The sequence below is a fragment of the Talpa occidentalis genome, unplaced genomic scaffold (genome assembly GCF_014898055.3).
Source record: "Talpa occidentalis isolate TD23 unplaced genomic scaffold, MPIMG_talOcc4v2.1 talOcc4.4, whole genome shotgun sequence".
NCBI classification, from domain to species: Eukaryota; Metazoa; Chordata; class Mammalia; order Eulipotyphla; family Talpidae; genus Talpa; species Talpa occidentalis.
The window spans coordinates 32,206,050-32,225,808 of record NW_023604295.1 but is presented as its reverse complement, the minus strand read 5'-3'; the positions used below and the strand labels follow the sequence as shown (position 1 = coordinate 32,225,808).

Genomic DNA, 19,759 nt, shown 5'->3' with positions numbered 1-19,759 from the left:
GGAAAAGAGGGATCCAGGCATACCTCATTTTATCCTGCTTTGCTTTATTGTACTTCAGAGATACTCCTTTTTTTTTTTTTTTTTGTTAATAAATTGAAGACTTGTGGCAACCCTGCATTGGGCACATATTGGCACCACATTTCCAATAGCATGTGCTCATTTACTTTGTGTCACATATATAAATATTTATATGTATACACATTTATATGTATACACATTTATATGTATATACACATAAATATGTATATATATTTATATGTATACACATATATGCATATACATTAAGGGATATTGCTATTACACATTTAATAGACTATGGCATAATGTCAGATAGCTTATATGTACTGAGAAATGAAGAAATTCTTGCAGCTCAGTTTATTGGAATATTCATTTTATTGCTGAGCCAAACCCACAGTATCTGTGAGGTATGCCTATATTCTGTTTCAAAGCATGTCTGTGTTCTTACAAAGGGTATTTGTAAAATTACACTACAAATTGCACCTTGGGCAAATCACTTAAATAAATATTTATTGGCTAGGTACTGCGGAAAATAATAAAAAGAATTCATATTTTTGTAATATGGGCCCATGCAGAGGAATCATTATTGGAATAAGTAAATAATCTCCTTAGGGCATTAGATAGAAGCATAATAAATGTGGATTTAAAAAATTAAAGTTCTGGGCCTCCCCGGTGGCGCAGCGGTTGAGCGCTGGGTTGCGAAGCTGCCTGCAGCCTCTGCAGCTCTGGTTCGATTCCCGGCTGCTCCCCGCCCACCAGAGGAGGGTCCCACATGGCGCGCAGACCTCTCAGGCCGCCCGCTGCTCCCCTCAGCAGTGTGCTTCGGTCCTTCTGCCTGCTTTGCTCCCCGCTCTGGCTCTGGTGAATTCTCTCACCCTCCCGTGCTTCTGACTGTACCCAGTGCTTGTATAAATAAATAAATAAATAAATAAATTAAAAAAAAAAAAATTAAAGTTCTAGTGCATTCATTTAAAAAAAATCAAGCAAGTTATTTAATCATACCTTCCACTAACTCAAAGCACTCTTAATATTTTTAATAGATGTGTCTGTTGCACTCTCAATAGGTGTGGTAAATGGCAGTTGGTGAGATGCTTTTTGTTTTTTTTTTTTGTTTTTTGTTTTTAATTGTTTTATTTATTTATTTATTTTTAATTTTATTTTTACATTCCCCATACAATTGCAACCCCCTTATTTTGACCCCATTCCCTCCTTTCTCCTCCACCCCCCATAGAGTGTCTCTGGTTCATAGTTTTTTGTTGATTTTGATTTCCACTTTCTTACAGTTACTCATTTTCCTGGTCCCTTATTTAAGTTTTCTAGATTCCTGCTATGAGTGAGACCATCCGGTATTTTTCTTTTTCTTTCTGGCTTATTTCGCTGAGCATGATCCCTTCCAGCGCCATCCATGTTGCTGCAAATTGCATATGTTTATCTTTTTTGAATGCTGAGTAATATTCCATGGTGTATATGCACCACATCTTCTTGATCCAGTCATCTATTTTTGGGCATTTGGGTTGTTTCCAAAGCTTTTGTTTTTAAGATAAAGAGGCACTTAATTTATTAAGTGTATCTGGCAGCCTGTGTCAAAGAGAAGTAAGAAATGATTGTGGGATCCACACAGCCTCATGGGATCCACACAGCCTCTGGGAAGGGTAGAATCATACTGACACCCAAATTTTCAGAGGCACAAGTCTCTCTCTCTGAAGAAGGAAAGGATAAGGAAAAACAGCTTCTGAGAAGGAAGTTCAGGCTGATGGCTGTGTTTGTGTGTCTCCCATGGTTTCACTTGGTGTTCCCAGCGTGGGGTGTGATGATTCTAGGTCTTGGTGAAAGGTTTAGTGCCTTCATGTTTCAACTCATGACATGGGACATCTTTCCTGATCTGGTTGCTGCCAGTCTCCCCAGCCTGCTCACAGCTCTCTAGAAGTAGTCTCTGCTTCGCTTGAACCCAGAGCCTTGGCACCATACCTATGTGCTTCTCATTCCTTTGGCTTGAAAGTTATTTCTAGCCTCCGATATACACTCAACCTTACCCCTGTCTGCCTGCTGCTCTGCTTCCTGCTGCTTAGGACTTAGCATTGCCTTCTCTGGGCACCACCTCCAGTTGGTGCAGGACTGTCTCATGGTGACATGGCATGTGGGGGGCACTGACTTCTTTTTTTTTTATAGAGGCATGCTTTATTTATTTGTTTGCTGGTTTGTTTGTTTGTTTTGTTTATACATGCACTGGGTACAGTCAGAAGCGCGGGAGGGCGAGAGAATTCACCAGAGCCAGAGCGGGGAGCAGAGCAGGCAGAAGGACCGAAGTACACTGCTGAGGGGAGCAGCGGGCGGCAGGGGAGGTCTGCGCGCCATGTGGGACCCTCCTCCGGTGGCCGGGGAGCAGCCGGGGATCGAACCGGCGCCGCAGAGGCCGCGCGCAGCTTCGCAACCCAGCGCTCAACCGCTGCGCCACCGGGGAGGCCCGGCACTGACTTCTTACTTGGCTGTCTTTCCATCGGACAGAGCTCCTCGAGGCAGCGAAAAGGTTTTTTCCTCGTCTCTCTGGTGTCCAACATAGTAAATGTTCAGTACGGATTTATTAAGTGAAATAAATGAAATTAATAAAACAGGGAATCACCTACCAGAACATTGAAGTAATGCAGAAAAGAATTCTGTAGATTTTTCCAGGGTGGAGAAGATGCGGGAGGTTCTTTAACATGAAAAATGGTCAATCTCATTCATAATTAAAACAAATTAAGGTAGTCTTTCTCACCTGTTTTAGGCAGAAACAAAATTTGATCATTTTGTGTTTTCAGATGTGTGGGAAACAGCATTGCATTTGTATGATAATATTACAACTGTGCAGTCCCCCGACCCAGGGATTCCACTTATAAGAGTTTGTTTTCCAAGACACAGTCACACATACAAAATTATATATGTAGATAGGTGAGCAGATAGTTACTACATCATTTTTGGTTTTTGACATATCAAAAGATTAGAAACATCATATATCCATCAGCTAGGAGAGGAATTAAATTAATTATGCTGCATTAATAAAATGTAATATTACACAACTGTAAAAAAGGAATACTATAGCTCTATGTATATGAATATTAAAAAATCTCCAAGTGAAAAAACATACAGAGCGGTACCATTTGTATTTCAGAGGGGAAACGGATATGTACATATGCTCATGTATAGGGTTACATAATGATTAAACTATCTGATACCAGGAACTGAGGCACTGGGAATTGGGTGTAGAATAGGAGAATTTTTCTACTCTTGCCTTTTTGCCATTTGAACTTTGTACAAATATGTAGCACTTATTTCTAAAAAATCATTTTGTTTTTTTTTTTTTTTTTTTTTTTTTTAAAGATTTATTTATTTATTTGTTTATACAAACACTGGATACAGTCAGAAGCGCGGGAGGGTGAGAGAATTCACCAGAGCCAGAGCGGGGAGCAGAGCAGGCAGAAGGACCGAAGTACACTGCTGAGGGGAGCAGCGGGCGGCAGGAGAGGTCTGCGCGCCATGTGGGACCCTCCTCCGGCGGCCGGGGAGCAGCCGGGGATCGAACCGGCGCTGCAGAGGCTGCGGGCAGCTTCGCAACCCAGCGCTCAACCGCTGCGCCACCGGGGAGGCCCAAAAATCATTTTGTTTTAAAGAAGCCAGTTGAGTAGTAGAAATAATTGTTCAGATTTGTTGAGATCTGCAGGATCATCATGTGAAAATCTCTAGGGTGAGCTCTATGTACCATCAACACTTTTCATCCTGGTGTCTAACCATGCCCATCCCTTTGCATTTGAAGTCTATTTTACTCGCTTGTTATGTAAGACTAGTGGAGCTGGAAAGGGCCTTGGGGACAATTACCTAGTGGTGTTTCCACGAAACCAAACTGAACACTACTACTTTTCCAATAAGTGCACCATGCCTTAAGTTTCTCTCACCTACAGCTGAAGCATGTTAGTTTAAAAATGTGAATGTGGGCTTTACAGAATCGTTTAGATCAAAGTTGCAATAACAAGTGGAGCATCATTACAATACTAATTAAGTAACATCTAAATTATGGGCCAGAGCTCTGTTCCGTGTAGTGGAAACATAAGCTTTGATCTAGTGGCTTATGACATCAGTGGAGTTCCTTGGAAGTAATTATAGTCTCCTCATTCACAATCCCAGGCCAACATCTCTGTATACTTACAGGAAATAGACAAACACCTGCTTCGTTGTGCCATACCCTTCATTCATAGAAAATGTCATGAAATAACATTACACCTTCAAAATTCAGACACCAGAGATTATGTAAGAGCAACCCTAGAAAGTATAAATACAAAACTTTCTGTAGAAATGAGATAAATTGTGGCTATGGGTTGTGATATACTATTTCTGGATTGTTGGTCATCCAGTTATAAAACACTGTAGACTCTGTCATCTAACTTATCTTATTGGGTTGTTAAAAATTGTGGCCCAAGGAAAATGCAAGATTTGTGATGAGTTTTTAAAAATTCCATCTCTCTTTGTAGCCATGGAGATAACTCTTATTTCTGCTTCTTACCTTCTCTTCATGACAGTTTTGTTTTGCTACCAAATAAGTGAATCTTGCTTGGAGAGGATCTTGACTGCCTATTATCTTTTTTTTTTTAAGATTTATTTATTTATTTATATAAGCACTGGGTACAGTCAGAAGCGTGGGGGGTGAGAGAATTCACCAGAGCCAGAGCACGGAACAGAACAGGCAGACCGACGAAATACACTGCTGAGGGGAACAGCAGGTGGCAGGAGAGGTCTGCACGCCATGTGGGACCCTTGCCTGGCGGCTGGGAATTGAACCTGTGTTGCAGAGGCTGTGGGCAGCTTCGCAGCCTAGCACTTAACCGCTGCGCCACCAGGGGACGTCCGACTGCCTATTATCTTGTCTAACTGCCTCATGTCTGGGACATTAACCAAAGGCCACGACTGGCCCAACATCTGTCTGATAACTTGTCTGACATCAGATTGAAACCATGGTCTCCAGTTCCCAGCTCAGCAGGCCTCCCACTATGCTTCTCTGTTGTGCTGAAATCTTGGGGGGCCTTTGGCAACAATAAAATGTTTTATTTGGGGAGTAGGGAATTACCAAGTAATGAAATCTGGGAATATAATTTATATATATATTTTCTGCTATCATTACTCTGTAAGAAACCAAGGCCTTTTGTTTTGCTTGTAGACATTAGTACTGAAAATGATTGTATTTCCACAACTATCTGTATTTGAATATGACAGTATTTTTATTTCCCACCAAAGAACAAAAATACTTTAATTAAGCACAGTAACCAAAGTGCTCTTAAATGAGGCAGAAGCATAATTTGTCAAATCCATCAGTTTTTGAATTGTACTTTTGAAATGTCAGCTTCTGAAATTGTTTCAACACGGATTTTTAACATGAATCCACAGTGATTATGTGTGACTTCAGTAGCCTCTCCTGGTTCAGTGTGGGTTCCATACAAGTCCTTTTTACTGATTATCCTGATTGTGACTCTTCCGATGAAATACGATTATTTTACATGCCATAGGAAAACGAGGTACCAGCTCTCATGGGCACATAAGAACCAAAGCTAGGGATGAGAGTTATAAGAGGATTTTGAAAGTGTTGTATTTCTATCAAATAAAACCTTAATGCCCACATGTGTAGGGCACACTGCAGTTTATGGAGTGTTTTCTTATAATCCCCTGGGATTTGGTGCAGGACAAATGAGAGGAGGGGGCAAAAGTCCATTAGAGGGCCTCCCCGGTGGCGCAGCGGTTGAGCGCTGGGTTGCGAAGCTGCCAGTGGCCTCTGTGGCGTCGGTTCGATCCCCGGCTGCTCCCCGGCCATCGGAGGAGGGTCCCACACGGCGTGCAGACCTCTCCTGCCGTGCCTGCTGCTCCCCTCAGCGTGTATTTCGTCAGTCTGCCTGTTCTGCTCCCCGCTCTGGCTCTGGTGAATTCTCTCACCCTCCCGCGCTTCTGACTGTACCCAGTGCTTGTATAAACAAAACAAACAAACAAACAAACAAACAAATAAATAAATAAATAATATGCCTCTATTAAAAAATAAAAAGAAATGTTTAAAAATTAAAAAAAATAAAAAAATAAAATTTAAATAAAATTTAAAAAAAAGAATTAAAAAAAAAAAGTCCATTAGAACTCCAAGGGATTCTGGGGTTCTGAACAAGTGAGCAAGGGCACCTGTTGACCTCCCCGCTTCCTCAGTCATGCTGTGGGTGAGGACCTGGCTTCAGGAGTCAAAAGGAACAGGTTGCTGAAGTAGGGGGCAACCTGTGGCATCCAGGTATAGAAAAAGGAACTTGAAGTTGTGCCTGCAGCATCTCCTATAGCCACCTGCAGAGCCAGGTAGGTGGTTCATGTTTATTCAAACCAGGCATTGACTTCTATATACAACTTCCCTTTGATGGGTCTTCCTTGGACCCACCAAGCTAATGATGCTGGTTTGAGAGGAAGTGATGAAAAGTCAGGAATCTACTGAGACAGATGATCTGTTTACTATCTTTGTAAGATGGGTAACTCAGAGGAGAGGGTGAATCAGCAGCTGGAAGGAATTCTGTGTTTAAGTGCCAGAGATCTTAACCCTGTCCTGTCCATTCATTCATTTATCAAATTTAGAGCACTACTATGTCCATGTTACCAGGTTAGAAACTGTGGATGTTCAGAGATAGGGGTGGAATATGCATAGTTCAGTTTGGGAGTTTGACTTTTCTGTCAGAACCATTTGGGAAAAATGTTCTCTGCAAAAGTCTAGTTCCCAAAATTGGTATCAATCAAAGTTGTACTTTTGGAGTTATCTCCCTACTAATTTACCTCATTTCAGAATTGATGTAAAGGGATCTTAAGATGAATCCTCATTAAGATGATGAATCCTTTTTTAAATAAGAATAACTTATGTCATCTTCACCCAGTTCATTCATTTGTTTTTGAAAGTTAGCTATTCACGTTTTAAAAGTGAATTGCCTAGTCCTCAATCATGTAACATTAGCACTAAGAGCTAATGATTTACCTTTCTTTTTTCATTAGCACTTTATGTAAGAGCAAAGATATTCACTGATTTGTTGGGGTAATTTTTATTTTTTTTATTTTTTTTTTTTTTTTATAGAGGCATGTTTTTTTATTTATTTATTTATTTGTTTGCTTGTTTGTTTTTTTCATTTTATACATGCACTGGGTACAGTCAGAAGCGCGGGAGGGCGAGAGAATTCACCAGAGCCAGAGCGGGGAGCAGAGCAGGCAGAAGGATCGAAGTACACTGCTGAGGGGAGCAGTGGGCGGCAGGAGAGGTCTGCGCGCCATGTGGGACCCTCCTCAGGTGGCCGGGGAGCAGCCGGGGATCGAACCGGCGCCGCAGAGGCCGCGGGCAGTCTCGCAACCCAGCGCTCAACCGCTGCGCCACCGGGGAGGCCCTGTTGGGGTAATTTTTAAACCTGTGAAGTGCTTTTTTATATTGGTATGTAAGAAGTTATCTTTCTGACTCCTTTCCCAATTTTGATAAGTAACTCCTGATGATCTTTTTTTATTTCTCTAGAGGTCCCTTCATGTAGCAGAGGAAATCTGGGGGGTTCAGTCCATGGGTGGAGAGGAAAACTTCCTGACACCTCTTTGTAACAATGAAGCTGCCCCACTGTTGTTACACTAGAAAGGCCTGTCCCAGTGTTAACTTCTCTCTGCTCTTAGAACTTAGGGCTCTGTGATGCTCTTTACCAGCTGCGATTACATTATAAAGATATTGTATAGAAGTTAGTGTTTTAAAATAATTTGGTTCTCTTCTACCTCAAACTTAAAAATATGAGCTAGAAGAGACCTTTTTGGCTCTTTTTCTGGCTGGAACCATGGAGGGTGCAGAGGAAAAGGAAAAAAAAGGTTCGTGCTATGCTAGAAACCCTAAGAAAAAGTGAAAGAATTCCATGGAGCTGAAGAGTAATAAGCATCTGAGAAAGAAGTTTGCCCAAAGGAAGCTTCAAAAGGCAAGGAGGAAGCTTATCTATGAAAAGGCTGAGCACTATCACAAAGAATGTAGGCAGATGCACAGAACTGAGGTTTGTAATGGCCAGGATGGCAAGAAAAAGCTGGCAACTTCTTCGTGCTTGTGGAATCCAATTAATATTTGTCATCAGGATCAGATGTATCACTGGTTTGAGCCCAAGGGTCCAAAAGGTGTGGCTGCTTCCTTGCCTGTGCCAGATCTTCAGGGGCACTTTTGTTTAGCTCGACAACACTTTAGTTAACATGTTGAGCATCGTGGGAGCGTGTATTGCAAGGGGGGTCCCTAAACCTGAAGTCAGTAAAACTAATTGATCTCCAAGTGTGGTTTCGATAAAATTAACTAGAAGCAATTTACCCTAATAGATTAGTCATTGATTGCTCCATCTCTTGGCAAATATGGCATCATCTGCATGGAGGATCTGATTCATTAGATCGATATTGTTGGAAAATGCTTCAAAGAAGCAAACACCTTCCACTGGCCCTTCCTATTATCTTCTCTGAGAGACGGAATGAAGAAAAAAGGACTCCCTTTTTGCAGAACGTGGAGATGCTGGCAACAGGGAAGACTAGAACAGCAGGCTTATTATAAGGATGAACTAAGGTGTTTACAGAGATTATTTTTGTAAACTCATCAGTTAATAAAGAGTGACTGCATTCAAGTTAAAAAAGAAAAAGCACCTTTTCCTTGAAGATGTAATTGGCTCAAGAGACCATTCTGAAGCATATCCTGTTGTTATATTGAAATTAAGTAGCGAGTTCTAGGGAGTGCTGAAGTCAGTACTGTCTTGTTTTTTTATTCTCTAGAATTGGACATGAGGATGAGCACATTTTTGCTTTGTTCACTACTTTCGCCCCAGGGCCTCAAAATAAGTGGCTGGCATATAATAGGTGCTTAGTGAATATTTGCTAAAGGAATTTGGAAAATTTTTTCTTTATTCTTAGAAATCATCCTACTCTCCATAATCAGATAAACTGTCCAGTATTTAACCTCCAGTCAGAAAATTTGGGTGTGGGTAGCTTGGGTTGTTCATACCACCCCAACCCTTGGCACAGGTAAGATGTTACCTTGTGTGAGATGGTGAATGCTGTTTAATTTACATAGCAAGGAGTTCCTTTATGAGATAAAAATACATGATTTAGCTGGCCCTCTACTGCTTTTGTATTTTACTTGGGACTTAAAGCCATATTAGAGATGAATTTATCTTTTCCTTAATCATTATAATGGCTCTAAAGGATATGATAAAGTCTTTTATAACCTCTTTGAGCAGTTCCTTCTTTTCAGAAGCTAAGTGCTATTGGTTTATCACTCATTTCCAGACATTGAGGACTCACAGCTTCTGACGTGAATTTTTATGTTAATTGAAACTGTTTCTTCAGTAACTCAAGGCATGCCATTGTACTTCTTAGGAAAAAAAAAATCAACTCCATATGAGTCATTACATCTAATCACAGGAAATGTATGAAGTGGCTACTGTGTTAGGAAATGTCTTCCTACATTTTCCAGTCAGCCAGCTCTTGTATCAAGCAGTTGGGTAAAACGGAGTGAAAGACATTGGCTTGGTTGAAGACCAGTCAGTGTCATCTGTGAGCACCTGTTTTCTTAGAGTTGAAAGACAGGCTGTCGGAAGAAGTAGGTCAGGAAAAGGAAGCCAGTTGTCAGCAACAAATGCTTCTAGTGAATTTGCTGATTGCTGAGCACCTGCTCTACTCTAGATACTGCTTGGGCTGAAGAAGAAAAAATATGAAGAAGACACAGGTAGGAAGGAGGAAAGAAAGGGTATAGATCTGAGTGCTCTTTGGAGAACTAAAGAAAACAGTTATTTGAAAATGAACTGAAGAGATACTGAAAGGATGGCACAGTTGTTGGTGACAGGGCACTCAGCAACCTTTGTAGCTTTGCCTTTACAAAGATGATTTGGGGGGCCTCCCCGGTGGCGCAGTGGATTGAACACAGTGCTGTGAAGCTGTCCGCAGCCTGTGCAGCGTGGGTTCAATTCCCGGCCAGCCAGGGAGAAACCCATATGGCGTGGCAGACCTCTCCTGCCTTGCCCGCTGCTCCCCTCAGCAGTGTCTTCGGTCCGTCTGCCTGTTCTGCTCCCCATTCTGTCTCTGGTGAATTCTCTCACCCTCCCACGCCTCTGACCTGTACCCAGTTCTGTATAAATAAATAAAGAATCTTTAAAAAAAAAAGTGTAAAAACTTAAAAAAAAGATAATTTTGTATTTACCATGTGTAAAATTATCTTTACAAAAGATAATTTTGTATTTACCAGGAGACAAACATTATATACTCAGATTATAATGTGTTTACATTATGTATCTGGGCTCAAATTATGATGTATAAATATTTGTTTCTGTACTGCTTAGTTTTAATTGCAAATACTGGGTTAAGGACTTTATAAGGGTAGTTAATCATATCTCTAAAAACACCATTTTGGTTTTACTAACTGAAATCTTCATCATAGCAAAATAAAAGAATTTTAAAAATGGCTTCAGTTCTTATTCTGTTTAGATCTAGAAAAACTGGATGCTTGACTGGCAAAAAAAAAAAAAAAAAAAAAATCAGCCTTCCCAAGTTGCCAAAACAATCCTGAGAAAGCTGGAGTCATCACAGGATTGCCTTGATTTCAGAGTATATTACAAAACTATAATAATTAAAACAGTATGACATTGTCATAAAAATAGACCTAGAGTGAAGGTACAGAATTTAGAGTCCAGAAATAAATTCATACCTATATGGTCAATTAATTTATGACAAAGCAGACAAGAAAATACAATGGAAGATCTTGTCTTCAATAAATGGTATTGGAGAAACCATACCACCCCATATACAACAATCCATATTTTGGGGAGGATTCTTTGGCCATATGAGACTCAGCACCAGTCCAGGTTGGGACCAATGATAGTAAGCAAAACTGTGAAGCAGATGATTTCTCACATGCTCAGCCCCACTTCAGGTGCTTGCAGGTATGCTCAGCAACCAGCGGGGCTGGAGAGCCTTAATGTAAACCAGGTGTCAGCTAATGCTGTGGAGATTACTAGTTAATACCTTCACTATCCTCTTTCAAGAGAATATGTATTTAAGTAAATTCCTTTGAGGAACAAAGAGTGAGCCACTATGGTGAAGTTTTCAGAGAAACCCTCCCAGGAGGAGATGTTCTGATCACAGAACATACCATGGGATTGATACTTGGTGGGGGAAAGGTGAAATCCCCACCTAAGAACCATTTGCCTAGAATTTATCTGAGAGGGCACATCTTGTCCAGGATTCATTGAATTGTAATAGACACATGAAATGTAAATTTTGTTGATGAATTGACAATTATGAGTAACATTTTAAGGTTAACACTTAAGGTTATTTAAAACCACAAGACAAAAATATCACTCCCTAACTTTGAGATTCAGATAGGAGATGCATTAGCTTCAGTTAACTTATCTGAGAAATGGGGATACTAATGCCTGCTTTTACAGGGGAGTGGTAAGGTTAAAATGAGATGCTTATCATCCATTCATATGAAGTGGTAGTTTTGTGAAAACTTCCTACTAAAATGAATATTTTGGGTTAAAGCCTCTTTAATATTTAAATGTTAATATACGTTTTTTTTTCCAATATCTAACACATTCCCAAATGATAGAAAAAAAACTTATCCTCATATTTCTGTTCTTTTTCTACCTAATTTTAATACTTAAGTTAAAAACAAAGAAACAATCAAAATAACTCAAAGTTATCAGACCAGCAAGGTGTCCTGGTGGAAAAGCCTCTAAATCAAAAAGGTAGGAGAAGGCCCAGATGTCCATCAGCAGAGGACTAGGTGCATTCAGGCAGTGTATTCAAGACCAAGGACCACTCTACCTGCCAACACAGTCAAGTCTCCAGGATATTGCTGTTAGGTGAAAAATCAAGGTGCGGAATTTGTAGATCTGCAAACATCTCTGGAAGAAAAGGGGAAAACAAGAATTTACATATTTGTTATTATTTGCATAAAGAAATGAAAGGATACACAAACAAAAGTGTTCATTTCTGGTGAGGAAGGGGGCAAATGGGAGTAAATCTTTTTATAATATTGTAAAGTATTATCTAGTCAGGAATAAAAACATTTTTTAAAAGATTAAGTAAGAAGCTAACTAAATCCAACCCGTCCCCATTATAAGCAACTTCATGTTTGAGCCTATCTACCTTTTGGGCTAGGGTCAGTTGCTGGACCATATATTTTGAGACGGAAGGTGATAATTCCATGGTTACAACCTATGTGGCCATTTAAGTTTTGACTGCTTTGGTAGGAAAATGAAAAGGCAAACATGCATGTAAACTGTTTCTTCAGCTTGTTCAGACAACTTGGATTTTTTCTTTGTTTTCTTCTGAAACTAATTGAAAACCTTAAAGTATTTTGCGTCCTGATACTCATTCACATTCAGAATCTCACTGGTGCCTCAGTGAACACAGTGAGAAAGTGAACTCAAATTGTGATTTCTTTATTATCTGCTAACGTTTGTGTCCTGGAGAAAATAATATAGTCTGTTTTTTTCTTACAGGAGCAGGAAGATTCAGATTCGAAACATCCCTCCTCACCTGCAGTGGGAGGTAATCCAGTGTCTTTTCTGTCTTTCTGTTCTCATTCTTCATCTTACCAATGCACTTTTTCCCATTAATTCTCTTTAACATTTGGGAATTACAGGTTTGCAGACTTTTTCCTTTCTCACAATCCTAACGTGCATGACCTGTTACGAGTTTGGTCGTATTTGTCCCCTTCATTGTACAGCGTGTGCACTTTGATCTGATAGGTTCTGTCTTCTCCAGCACTAAGCGTCAACAAATAAATTGTGAAACAAATGCATACTTGTTTTGTGATTTCTATCCCGTAATTTTTGTAAAGGATTTTTATCTTTCCAAATTATGACTTTGGAAAAAAATCAATGGAAAAAATAATAAAAATAGGAGTTTCCTTATTAGTTAGAGCAGTTTTTCATTTATTTTGAATTAGTTGCTAAGAGTAACAGTTATGGTATACTTTTAGAGTTGTAAAACTTCTTATAACTGCTACCTTAAAATAAAACTATATTAATGCAATAAAATTATTGCATTATTTAAAAATAACTGGCCTCATATTTTCCCCCAACCCAAACAAAAATCAAAACAGCCTTAAAGGAAACAATATTTTCATTACTTATTAAAAACCTTTTATTCTGAAAAATTTCAACACACATCCCATTGCTTTGTGAAATTAGGAGATCCCTCAGAAAAACAGAAGGAGAAATGGTTATGTCTTCCAGGAAGAAGTGAGTTTTGTACTTTATTTTGTTTCTCAAAATAAAGAGCTGTCAGTGACTTAGAAATAACATGATGAATATGATTATTACCATTTACTAAGACTCTGAAATGACCTCTATCACCTTAGTGAACGGATTACCTGGGAGCTAATAAGCAAATCAAAGTCCCCTGTATTTATTCAGTTCTAATTGTTTTTATCAAAGACTTGAAACATCAATGCTGTTAGATTATTCCTATGATTGTCCTTGTTTTCCATTAATTCACTTGCTGGAGATATTATTGCACCATTTTTTGTGAGTCCAATCTTGTCTTCCCATTCTGACATTGAAACTATTTTTCAGGTGTTGGATGGACTTTTGGCTCAGTATGGAACAGTAGAAAACGTGGAACAAGGTAATAAATGAGGAAATTAGCCTGTTGAATTTTGGAAGCGATTACTGTTACTTTCTATAGGCTGTGTCAACTCCAGGGAGAAATAGTAGGTTCAAATTCCTTTGAAACAAGCGCTCGATAGTGTATGTTTGTTATCTATGTGTAAGAGATATCAGTATCTTTCTATCAGTTTCTGTATAATTTTTTTTCAAGGAATATGATTTTCAGGCTATTTTTCTTATACTCTGGACAAACACTGTCAGGTTGCCGTAAGCTTAAATTACTAGGAAGATATTGGATTTATACTGTTTAGCCTTTCTCTCTTCCTGGCTAAGAAAAATAGTGTTTTTTAGAAAGTAGGAGACACGAGAATGCCCTAGAGCTTGTGAAAGTACAAATTCTAGGACTCACCATAGACATACAAAACAAGACTCTGGGAGAAGACTTCATGAATCTGAATTTTAAAGAAACACTCCCAAGTGTTTTTGTGTGTACCCTGGTTTAAGGACCACTGTCCTTGGAAGAGTGTTAGAATTGCCCAGAAAAGGCATACCTTTTTCCTGCCACCTTCATTTTTAATCTTCTAACACATGAAATATGATTTAAAAGGGAAGCACCAGAAATTTTAAGATGCCTAGAGATGTAGATTCCAGCCTCCTGAGAGCCCAGGCAGTAACTTTCAATGAAGATTACTTTTGTGTTGGCCTTAAAAGCAGAATGTGAATTCAGTCATTTACTGACCATCAGCCTTTAAACCAGTCCCTTAACTTGAGTCAGATTCCACATGAGTATAAAGTGGGGAGAATAATCTTGACCTTTCCTATATCACTGGATAATTGTGGCACCCAAAGCTAATCTGTGTAAGGTACTTATAGACAGTGGTGTCACTCATACGCTCAAAAAATTATTAAGCTCCACTTAGGAAAGATCACAGCGAACCCATTGTCTCATTTGCAATCTGTTCTGTCTGCCAGTGTAAATAATATAATAGTTTTAAAGCAGTAATTATTTAGATGTTCTCCACTCCATGAATATTAAAAATATTATTATTCAATTTCATGCTGCTGACCGCCCATGCCCACAGGTGAAGGGAAAGAGCTCAGAAAGAAGACATGATTTACAAGGATTCTGTTTCTCAGTTCTTGTTATTGTCCTCCACATGGAAGAGAAGACATTCTCAATAAAGATTGGATGTAGTAGGCAAGATGGCCTTACAGACATGAATTTGTAAAGTTACTAGCTAAGACCATATGGTAAATTCAGGAGACTGCTACGCAAGGAAGAAACATTCCAGGTATCTGGGGCAGCTGCTAGGGCACCTGTGCTCTGGAGACCACTGAGTTTCCAGCTGCCTCACACCTACAGGATAGCAGTGGTGGGCTTTTGTTTTGTTCTGTTTCATATATTATTCCTGATTCAGCAGGAAAACATTTTCAGTCGAGTTTTTTTTTTTTAAAGATTTATTTATTTATGCATATATGAGCTGGGGTACAGGCCAGAGATGCGGGGGGTGAGAGGATTCACCAGAGACAGAGTGGGGAGCAGAACAGGCAGACTGACTGAAATACACTGCTGAGGGGAGCAGCAGGTGAGGCAGGAGAGGTCTGCTGCGCCATGTGGGTTTCTCCCTGGCTGGCTCGGGATCGAACTCATGCTGCAGAGGCTGTGGATCGCTTCATAGTGTGGTGCTTAATCCCCTGCACCACAAGGGAGGCCCTTCACTTGAGGTTTAAGAAACTTTATAGGGCTTTCATGCCCAATGAAAAAATCATTTGAATGGAACTCAGTTCTTTCCAGAATCAAAAAACTGTCTGATTTCCTGAAGACATACATCTTTGAAAAACAGTGACTATGACCATGATGTGAGAACAGAATCTGAGAATCGTAGTGGATAGCTATATTCAGGATGGTCAAACACAGTCCTCTCTCCCTTTCTGAGTCTACGGCCTTGTCTGTAGCACTAGAAAGCAGCAAATATGAAACCACTGTAGCGTTCTGTGTGTCCGCACTGAGAGAGGATGGTTGTGGGCTACAAATCCCCTGTTTTGCACTGTGAGGACTTCTCTGGGTAAGTGTGAATTAGAAGTTTGGAGCTGGACCCAGCATTTAAGATATGCAAATCTCAGTGGCAGTTCCTTTCTGAGGATTACTAGTCCCCTCCCCCACACAGGCTGCAGCTACTTTGAAGTTATTGGATAAATAATATTTTTTTTCCATTGGTAAATATATTTTATTTTCACTTATTTTTTTTAACTTTTTTAAAATTTTATATATTTTTTACATCACTGGTCTCTAACTTTTTTTGAGAATCTTTTGGAGATTATATACAAAAAAATTCATATATCCATTAATTTGAATCATTGGGTGGTGTAGAGGTAATTTATAGACTTCCAAAACTCAAGCATAGTTCCAAGATTAAGAATTCTTAACTATAAGATTTTATAATTACTTTGAAAAACAACTTCATTATGGTTTTCTTGAATTAGTGTTAATGTTAATTTTCTAGTCACTTAATAACAAATGTTTAAAGGAGGGGTTCAATTTGGTCATATATACTTGGTGGTCTCTAGTATTTTTAGTTTAAGTTTACAGGGTGGATTAAGAAAGTTTTATCTGCCTTTTTGAGCTTATTTTGAACTTCTCACTTTGGAGGAAAACGCAAGCAATTGATAAATTAAGGCAACTCACAGGGTGACCTTACTAGACCATCTTAGAGTTTGTGGGCTCTTTCCTTCAGTCAAGTGAGTTGAAATTGTCCATTTTCTTACTGGTAGTAGATAGTTACTAAATTTAACTCATACTTAGACAAGGAGTTTAATTAGAGGGAAACAAAATTAGCGATAGCTCAACTTTGTCAATGAGCAAAGAATCTCAAATCTTAATATTTTTTACTTATATCCAGTAATGTAAAGGTAATTGCAAATCAAAGTTAAAACCCATAACTTAATAGTGGGTACATAAATTCATACAAACTTCTGAAAATATGCATTAGGAAGCATCATGGTCTTTTACCTGATAATCTTTCCTCAGTGATTTTTAGCCTAAGAAAGTAACTCAGAAGAATAAATCGCATGGCTGTAGTAAAAGTGATTTTTAGCAGCATTATTTAGAATTGCAAATAGTAGAAACAACCTATTGTCAATAACTGAGGAATTTGGCTAGGCAAAATTATGGCACATTTACTTATTGTAATTTTTTTCAGGCACCAAAATGAAAAATATAAAGAAAATGTACATACACATGCAAAAGTGTTTTTTTTTTTTTTTAAATAGAGGCATGTTTTTTGGGCCTCCCCTGTGGCGCAGCGGTTGAGCGCTGGGTTGCAAAGCTGCCCGCAGCCTCTGCGGCGCCAGTTCGATCCCCGGCTGCTCCCCGGCCACCAGAGGAGGGTCCCGCATGGCGCGCAGACCTCTCTTGCAGCGCCCGCTGCTCCCTCAGCAGTGTACTTCGGTCCTTCTGCCTGCTCTGCTCCCCACTCTGGCTCTGGTGAATTCTCTCACCCTCCCGCGCTTCTGACTGTACCCAGTGCTTGTATAAATAAACAAATAAACAAACAAACAAATAAATAAATAACTCTTTAAAAAAAAATAAAAAAAAATAAATAGAGGCATGTTTTTTATTTATTTATTTGTTTGTTTGTTTTGTTTATACATGCACTGGGTACAGTCAGAAGCGCGGGAGAGTGAGAGAATTCACCAGAGCCAGAGCGGGGAGCAGAGCAGGCAGAAGGACCGAAGTACACTGCTGAGGGGAGCAGCGGGCGGCAGGAGAGGTCTGTGCGCCATGTGGGATCTTCATCCGGTGGCTGGGGAGCAGCCGGGGATTGAACCGGCGCTACAGAAGCTGCGGGCAGCTTCGCAACCCAGCACTCAACCACTGCACCACCGGGGGAGGCCCCTCACATGCAAAAGTGTTTATAAACAAAGTGAAAAAATAGCTTAGAGTTGTACATGCAATTGATCACAAATTACTATGAATGAATGTGAATAAAGGTAGAAATTCAAATAATGATACAATTAAGGTGGTGAATTTTAGGGCATTTTTCTCTAAAGTTAATCTGTTTATATTGAACCAAAGGGCGACAGATTTTTTTCCTATGACATTGTAATTTTTGCTTCTTTCCTAGTCAATACAGACACAGAAACTGCTGTTGTCAATGTCACATATGCAACAAGAGAAGAAGCAAAAATGTAAGTGAATGTGAGCTTGTTTCCTTTGAAATTTTTTGGAGGGTTGTCTTTGAATTCCATTGCATTCTAAACCTTTTCTGAAAAGATGCAGGTCTTTGACATACCAGTGAAGCCCCGTCAGTAGAGCGCTGGGGTATTTATACCAAGATGTCTATTTGCTGACTACACAGAGACTTAATCTTGAAAAATGTCTTAGGCATCAAAGCGGAGATAGCAGCTATGTCTTGACATGATCAGGAATAGAGGGTGCAACGGCCCTGTGACATGCTGCCCCCAAGACTCTGCTTTGCCAATCACTGGGAGCCACATCCACCTGGAATTTATAACATGCACTATGAGGAAGAAGCATCCTCAGAGCCACACTGGTTGGAGTGTGGCTGATAATCTTTACCTGATAATCTTTCAGTGTAATGCTGACTTTTCCTCCGTGTAATATTAACAGAGGGATCAGCAGCAGGGAGAACTATCTGGGGGTAGTTCATCACAGAGTACTCAGCATGCGTTCTTTTCCCTGCCCCCCCTTCTCTTCCTGTTCACTTCCTGTTCCCCTCTCAGGACTGTGTGCTTCAACCATGGTTAATCTTGAGCTTGGGCATTAATGAATGCGGGATTAATTTTTTTTTTAAAAAAACAACAAAAACAATTTCCCTTTTGTAAAGAGGTCTTTGAAGTGCCAGTCAGGTCACTGTGTCTAGAATTATGGTAAAATGTGGTCATGCTTTATAGATGTAGAATAATATTGGTTAAATGTACCAGGATTATAGTTTATTTCTTCTTCAAGGTTTCAATACACATGAAGACACATTCTACCTGCTTTCATACTGCCAGTTTTGAAAAACTTAATTTTGCTTTGAAAAATGCAAGAGTTTATTTGCTGTTAACTTTGCACACGTATGTAACCAGGACATGTACCAACACACCTTTATAGCTCTTTTTCAGCTGCCACTTAGGAACTTTGTACATATTACTTGGTTGCTTTTATTGAATTTAAAAGGCACTGCTTTGCAATAAATTGACAAACCCTACACACTTAATCTAGTAGTATATAGTTAATGCTACCAAAGACATGTGAAAAAATTGTTTCACTGCCTATATAATTTTTTAAATGCAATAGTGGAATATAATTTATTCCCATTAAATGATAAAATATTTTAAAATATTACTCCAAGGGTTTAAGGAAACTAATACCCTTTTAACTGCTATGGGGTAGTAAATGTTGAGACCTTTCCAGAGGACAGTATGCAATAATTAATGTTAGAATTCTGCATACTCTCTGACCCAGCAGTTGCAGTAGGAATTTGCCTTTGTGCAGAATTGTAGTTATAAAGATGCCCATGGGAACCTCCCTGGTGGCGCAGGAGTTAAGTCTCAGTGCTATCAAGCTATCACCAGCCACTGTAGGCATGAGTTGATCCACAGCCAGGGAGCTGACCCACATGGCACAGTTAACTGCTCCTGTCTTGCCCACTGCTCCCCTCAGCAGTGTATTTCAGTAGTTCTGCTACCCACTCTGTCTCTGTTGAATTCTCTCACCCCCTCCTCCACACCTCTGGCCTAGGCCCTAGTTCTTGAATGCATAAATAAATAAAATAAATCTTTAACAAAATCAACAAAACAAAAATGCCTATGGTAACATTGTATGCAGTAGTAAAGGATTGAACATGATAGATAGATGATTGATAAATTGATAGATGATTGATTGATACGTCGATAAATAGATGTCTAGCAATATCGAATCAGTGTAAAAAACTATGGTAAATCAGTAAAATGTTAACTAGAAAAAATTTAATTACAGAATATTTAATTGCTTGGAACAATTTTTAGAATATTAACTCCTTTTTAAAGTTAGAAAACAGTACATATAATGTTAACCCACTATATATATATATATATATATATATATATATATGAAAGGTATA

General features: G+C 39.3%; 1 protein-coding gene and 1 pseudogene across 3 annotated transcripts in view; both read left to right on the top strand.

Annotated features, from left to right (window-relative positions):
• The window catches only part of IGF2BP2 (insulin like growth factor 2 mRNA binding protein 2), a 153,463-nt gene that overhangs the window by 95,882 nt on the left and 37,822 nt on the right, over positions 1-19,759 (top strand). For all 3 annotated transcript variants that reach the window (XM_054700421.1, XM_054700419.1, XM_054700420.1), the window contains 3 exons: positions 12,543-12,591; positions 13,620-13,671; positions 17,777-17,840. In XM_054700421.1, coding sequence (XP_054556396.1) covers positions 12,543-12,591; positions 13,620-13,671; positions 17,777-17,840 — 165 coding nt within the window. The remainder of the gene's footprint in view (positions 1-12,542; positions 12,592-13,619; positions 13,672-17,776; positions 17,841-19,759) is intronic.
• Positions 7,754-9,968, top strand: LOC119257366 (60S ribosomal protein L7-like; annotated as a pseudogene).